At 33.7% G+C, this 7,512-nt stretch overlaps 1 protein-coding gene across 1 annotated transcript; it reads right to left on the bottom strand.

Moving 5' to 3' along the window:
* Positions 1-2,371: 2,371 nt before the first annotated feature.
* On the bottom strand, positions 2,372-7,214 carry LOC142538688 (uncharacterized). Its single transcript, XM_075643991.1, is given in 10 exon segments — positions 2,372-2,419; positions 2,467-3,020; positions 3,023-3,045; positions 3,424-3,477; positions 4,048-4,330; positions 4,754-5,199; positions 5,374-5,618; positions 5,658-6,292; positions 6,386-6,637; positions 7,112-7,214. Coding segments are annotated over 10 exon segments (2,643 nt in total).
* Positions 7,215-7,512: the final 298 nt, after the last annotated feature.

Below are 7,512 nucleotides of genomic sequence, written 5' to 3'. Positions count from 1 at the left end.
CATTTTGGCACCTTTCACCGTAAATTCTCGTACGACCTCTAAACTAGACCAAATCACGAACGGCCAAAAACACGACTTTCCTAACTCATTAAGGTATTTTCCAGTCCAAGGCCATGGGCTAAAAGCCAACCAAGAACTCAAACCAACCTCAAAACTGAAGATGAAAGTTGCTGTCAAAAAAAAAAACCAGTAGTGGCAACTTGTGCGTTTGTGGTGTAAACTCTGAAATTTATTGACCAATGGCTTGAACCACCTCCCAAGAACTCTTACCAACATCCTAAGGCATGGCTTGAACCATGGCTAAGGGCTAAAAGCCAACCACAATCCAAACTATACTCCAAAACCGAAGACACACTAATACAGGAAATGGAAAATTCGAACTATGCACTTGTGTTGTTGTTTTAAAAATTTTGAGGGAACCATGAACCAAACCTTGAAAGGACACCTTGGTCACGTCCTAGACATGGTATGGAAGGGTTCTAACCGTGGCTACAGTCCCTAGGACAGCCATGATTCGAACTTTCACCTTAAACCACCAAATGATAAAACCTTGGACTCAAATTCTGCACTTAAGGAAAAGTTGTTGTCACTACTTTGTTGGTGTGTGTATGGATGTAAACCAATGAACCAATAACACTCTAACACATTCTAATTCATGCCTAGTAGCAGCCATGTGTGCCTGGAACCGAGCAACTCCCTGTAAGCAACCAAAACACACCAAACCGTGATGTTGAAAAACAAGAGAGCCAAGAAATTTTGTGCAGATTTTTGTTTAAATGTTGCTGTCATTTTCGTGATGCTGCTTGATTCATGATCATATACTGCTTAAAATTATCTAATATGACTTGATTGAAGAGCAAAGAAACAATATATACATGCCTGGAAATTGTTTTGACACGAAAACAAACCAATACGACGAATACGAGCGACGGAGTCGTAGTTGAGAATTCCTTCTTGTTCTTGTGCTGTTATTCTCGATTTTTAGCTGCTGTTCTCTTCTGTAAATTTCGAAATTATGGATGAAGGGCTGCTAGGTAATGAGTATGAAGGTTACAAGGGGTGATAAAGGAGTCTTGAAGTGCATTTAGTTGGAGGTTACAAGTCAAGAAGTTGAATGGATATGAATTGTTTTTCCTCCTCTAGTGTTGTTGTTCCTACCCTCTCCTCCTTGCTGCTAATTCACGATTTTTCTCAGATGTTTCCTACTGATTGTTTTGAGCATATGAATGTAGGACATGTAGGTAAGGAAGATGAATGTTAATAATGGTGTTAAAGGGTCCATTATATACATTAAAATGAGAGTTACAAGTGAAGGAGGTGAAGGGTTTTGAATTGTTTCTTAATCCCCTTATTGCCGTTGGTTTGTTCCTTATTTCCTACTGCATTTACACGGTTTTGTTGTCTAATAGGTTGAGTAGAAATGAGGTATGTTATTGCATTTAAATTTACTACCCGTTAGATACTTAAAATGAGAAATGAATACCCCATGAATTGTAATTAGGAATTGTTGGAACGAAGAGTTATCCACCTTTGAATATTTTAAATGTTGGACCCAAAATTAATACTTATTTGCATGGTGTTTTATTGTTTACGTCTTGTATGTTAATTGCTTAAGCTTTCAAATACCCATTCTACATTTTAATGAATTTACACCTTAATTTATAATGACCTCTTGCATGGCATTGCATGGATTTAACTTTAAGCATTTAAATACTATGTTTAATTTCTTGAATACTTCATACTTAGATTAATTCATTCTCTCTTGTTTACATATTTTAATTTAAGCTTTAATTAAATATTGAACCTAAAAGAATTTATTTACCAACTTAGCTCTAATTAATTAAATAAATTCTAAAACATTCTTTTTCTTTAAATTAAATTATTCCTTGACTTAAATTAAATTTAGGAATGTCTTTCTTATTATTAATCTTACCTCTAATCTTCAAACTCCGGTCCGTCATCGCGTATTTAACTGAAAAGATAAAACTAAACTTTTGCATTTAAAATAAATATTTATGACTTGTCAAATATCAAAATGAATTAGACCCTTCATATATATATATATATAAATCATTTTTAAATTTAAATAGTAATAATTATGCATGGCTTATACGTAGTCTGATTTTCGGGTCGTTACAGTAATTTTCCTGGGAATATGTGAAGTCGAGAATTATAAAGCAAAACTTTTTTACCAATCTCAAAAGATTTTCTAAGAATTGTTTTATCATGAAATGATTTGATTTTTGCTTTATAAATCCTTGAATTCTCATACGCGTCATTTCTGAGTTCATCAAGTTCATTAAGTTGCAATTTACGCAATTTGTTGACATCATCCATGCTTGAATTTAAAGTTTTGATCGCCCAATAAGCTTTATGTTCCAATTTCACAGGCAAATGGCAATGTTTTCCATAAACCAACCTATAGGGAGACATATTCAATGATGTTTTAAAAGCTGTTCGATATGCCCAAAGTGCATCATTAAGTCGCAGAGACCAATCTTTTCTATTTGAGTTAACAGTTTTTTCCAAAATTTGCTTTATCTCCCTATTAGCTAATTCAACTTGTCCATTTGTTTGAGGATGATAAGGAGCAGTTACTTTATGAGTAATACCATATTTTTTCATTAATGAAGCAAATGGTTTATTAACAAAGTGAGTTCCCCCATCACTTATCATGGCTCGAGAAATTCCAAATCTACTAAAAATATTTTCTTTTAAAAATTTGATGACGATTTTATGATCATTTGTTCGACATGGAATTGCCTCTATCCATTTGAAAACATAATGAACTGCAACTAAAATATACAAGTATCCAAACGACGATGAAAAAGGTCCCATAAAATCAATTCCCCAACAGTCAAAGATTTCAATTTCAATGATAGGATTCAAAGGCATCATGTTTCTTTTTGAAATCGCACCCAATTTTTGACAATTTTCACAGATCTTGCAGATTTCGTGGATGTCTTTAAACAAAGTGGGCCAATAAAATCCACACTGCAAGATTTTTGCAGCCGTTTTCTTGAAGAAAAATGTCCTCCACATGCTTCTGAATGACAAAATTTAATGACACTACTTACCTCATTGTCGGGTATGCAACGTCGAAAAATTTGATCTGGACAATACTTGAACAGATACGGATCATCCCAATAAAAGTTTTTTACCTCATTCAAAAATTTTCTTTTATCTTGGGAGCTCCATTGCGGTGGCATTTTTCCTGTCACAAGAAAATTTACTATGTTAGCAAACCAAGGTGTAGTTGTAACTGAAAATAGATGTTCATCAGGAAAATTATCGTTAATTGGTGTCATTTCACAAGATGATCCTGTTACTAGTCTCGATAAATGATCGGCTACTACATTCTCGGTTCCTTTTTTATCTTTGATCACAATGTCAAATTCTTGGAGTAACAAAATCCATCGTATCAGTCGTGGCTTTGCATCCTGTTTGGTCAACAAATATCTAATAGCAGAATGATCAGTAAACACAGTAGTCGTTGATCCAATCAAATAAGAACGAAATTTATCTAATGCAAATATTACAGCAAGTAGTTCTTTTTCAGTTGTGGAGTAATTCATTTGAGCATTGTTTAAAGTTCTACTTGCATAATATATCACATAAGGCTTACTGTTTCTTCTTTGACCCAGTACTGCACCGACTGCATAATCACTCGCATCGCACATGATTTCAAATGGTAAAGACCAATCAGGAGGTTGCATGATAGGAGATGATGTTAAATGTCGAATAATTTTATCAAAAGCATTTTGACATTCTTGAGTCCACTCAAATGCAGTGTCTTTTGTTAAGAGGTTACAAATGGGTTTAGAGATTAAACTAAAGTCCTTTATAAACCTCCTATAAAATCCAGCATGTCCCAAAAATGAGCGAATTTCTTTAATGGTTTTTGGAGGGGGTAAATTGGCAATGACATCAACTTTTGCTTTATCAACTTCAATTCCATGAGATGACACGACATGTCCCAAAACAATTATAGAAGTAATCATGTAATGACATTTTTCCCAATTTAAAATAAGACCTTTTTCCTCGCATCTTTTTAAAACTTTTTCCAAATTTTCAAGACAATTATCAAATGTATTCCCAAAGATAGTTAAATCATTCATGAAAATTTCCAAACAATTTTCAACCATGTCGCAAAAAATACTTAGCATACATCTTTGAAATGTTGCTGGGGTATTGCATAAACCAAATGGCATCCTTCTAAATGTAAATGTTCCAAAAGGACATGTGAATGTAGTTTTATCTTGATCTTCGAGTGCAATGGAAATTTGATAATAACCTGAATATCCATCAAGAAAACAGTAGTATGGATGACCTGCTACTCTTTCTAAAATTTGATCCAAAAATGGTAATGGAAAATGATCTTTTCTAGTGGCGTCATTTAATTTTCTATAATCAATACACATCCGCCAACTAGATGGGACTCGACTTGTTAACAATTCACCTTTTTCATTTTTTATCACTGTGATGCCAGATTTTTTTGGAACTACTTGTGTTGGGCTTACCCACTTACTATCAGAAATAGGGTAGATAATCCCAACATCAAGTAGTTTGAGAACTTCAGTTTTCACAACATCTTTCATGTGTGGATTTAATCTCCTTTGTGGTTGTTGAGATGTTTTAGCATTTTCTTCTAAATGAATTTTGTGTGTGCAAATTAGTGGATTAATGACCTTGAGATCTTTTAGTGTCCAACCAATTGCATTTTTATGTCTTTTAAGCATATCTACTAATTTACCTTCTTGATCACTTTCTAGTTTGGAAGAAATTACCACCGGATATGTCTCATCTTCTCCAAGAAATGCATACTTCAATTCTTCTGGCAAGGGTTTTAACTCCAATATTGGTGGTTCGTCTTTGTTCTCATATTTTGCATCAAATTCTTTCTCTGATCCTGGTAACGAGTGATACCTGATAAAATCATCAAGATCAATTTCAATATTTTCTTTAACAGTTTCAATTGAACAAATATCTAATTGATCACGAGTACTCCCTTCTTGAATGTTTTCTTCCACAAGAGTTTCAATAAGATTTTCATCTTCACTTTCATCTCCTTTGTCATGTGGTTTCTTACAAAGATTAAAAACATTGAGCTCCAAGGTCATGTTACCAAATGACAACTTCATTATTCCATTCCTGCAATTTATAAGGGCATTAGAAGTTGCTAAAAATGGACGACCCAGAATTACAGGAATTGCATTACAAGCTTCGATAGGTTGTGTATCTAAAACTATGAAATCGACAGGATATACAAAGTTATCAACATGGACCAATACGTCTTCTACCATATCTCTTGGCACTTTAACAGATCTATCGGCAAGTAAAAGTGTTACCGAAGTAGATTTTAACTCGCCTAGATTGAGTTCTTGATAAACTGAATATGGAAGTAAATTCACACTAGCTCCAAGATCAAGCAAGGCTTTTTTAATCTTTCGTTCTCCAATAATACATGAAATAGTAGGACAACCAGGGTCTTTGTATTTCAAAGTATTATTATTTTGAATGATTGCACTTACTTGTTCGGCTAAAAATGCTTTCTTTTTCACATTCAATTTTCTTTTCACAGTGCACAAGTCTTTCAAAAATTTGGCATATGATGGTACCTGTTTTATTGCATCTTATAAAGGGATATTAACTTTTACTTGTTTAAAAATATCATATATATCAGAATTCAAATTTGATTTTTTTGTATTTTTCAATGCATGAGGGAATGGTGGTGACACTGTCTGTTGCACCTTCTCTTCGCAAGTTATGGGTTCCACTTCCTTACCCTTTGGAGTTGATTTATCATCATCTTCACAAGGTTCAAGAATGGATTTTTCCACAACCTTACCACTTCGAAGGGTAATAACAGATTTTACCTGATCCATCGTTTGAGTTCCAGAAGTTCCAGTTTGTGAATGATGATCCTTGGGATTAGGCAGAGGTTGTGAAGGAAATTTACCTTTTTCATGAACATTAAGTGCAGATGCAAATTTAGCAAGAGTATCTTTCAAATCTGTCATGGTTTGAGCAGTTTGAGTATTGATAGACTCTTGCTTTGCAATGAAAGAATTAAATGTATCTTCCAAATTTCTTTTAGTTGGATGAACATAAGGTGCGTAATTTTGAAAATTTTGTTGATTTTGGAAATGTGGTTGTGAAAATTGTGCAGCATTATCATTCCTCCAACTAAAATTTGGATGATTTCGCCAACCTGGATTGTAATTTTGAGAAAATGGTTCAAAATTTGGCCTTTTGAAATTGTTCAAAACATTGGCTTGTTCATGGAGACATTCTTTAAAAGAGGGCAAAGTGGGACAATCTTTTGTAAAATGATCATATGTATCACAGATGTGACACACAATTTCTTGAACAGATTTTAATTGACCATTCTTTTTCAATTCAAGTGCCTCAACTTTTCTTGCCAAAGAGGTAAATCTAGCTTGAAGATCATGTTCATATTTGAGAGTGTACATACCTCCACCAGATGTAGGAGATTGAATCGTGTTTGATGGTTCGATTGTACCTATAGTGTCCCAATTTTGAGCATTTTCAGCTAATGAATCGAGATACTCAATTGCCTCATTTGGATCTTTATCTTCAAATGTTCCATTACACATAAATTCGACCATTTGCCTATCTTTAGGTGTTAAGCCTTCATAAAATTGAGAAACAACTCTCCAAATTTCAAAACCATGATGTAGACAAAGATTAAGCAATTCTTTGTATCTATCCCAACATTGATAAAAAGTTTCTCCTTGTTTTTGAGTGAAAGTGATGATTTGCCTTTTGAAAGAATTTGTTCTATGAGATGGAAAAAACTTTTTCAAAAATTGTTGTTGCAGTTCATCCCAAGTTCGAATGGATCCCGATCTAAGATTTTGTAGCCAAGTTTTAGCTTTATCTTTTAAAGAAAAAGGAAAAAGCTTAAGTCGAATGGTGTTCATGCTACAATTTAGATCATTATATGTGTTGCACACTTCTTCAAACTCTCATAAATGCATGTATGGATTTTCAGAATGTAAGCCATGAAAATTGGGTAAAAGTTGGATAATACCAGGCTTAAAATTGAAATGAGATGCATCAGGGGGAAAAACTAGACATGAAGGTGCACTAGTACGTGTAGGATTCATGTGATCTCTAAGTGTTCTTCGTCTATCATGATCATGTTGAGATTGAATTTTATCTTCATTTTCTTGGATGGGTTCTTCCGCCATGTTTTGTAAAAATAAATGGTTATTTCGAATGAGTCGACCACTAAGTGTACGTGACCAAATGTTCATGCAAATGCAAATGCAAAAGAATAAAAACACAAAAATGCAATAAAAATTCAAATAAAGAAAAATAAAATATAAACAAAATTAAATAGACCTGAAATTAAATTATACTTCCCCGGCAACGACGCCAAAAACTTGTTGCGACTTTGATTGTTGCACTCCCAAGAGCAGGTTGTCCACAAGTAGTATAATTCGATGAGTTCGAATATCGTATCCACGAGGAAGTTAAGATAATTAC

Source organism: Primulina tabacum, chromosome 3, assembly GCF_025594145.1.
Source record: "Primulina tabacum isolate GXHZ01 chromosome 3, ASM2559414v2, whole genome shotgun sequence".
In the NCBI taxonomy this organism is placed as follows: Eukaryota; Viridiplantae; Streptophyta; class Magnoliopsida; order Lamiales; family Gesneriaceae; genus Primulina; species Primulina tabacum.
Note: the sequence above shows the minus strand (reverse complement) of the source record. Positions and strands in the feature narration are given on the sequence as shown.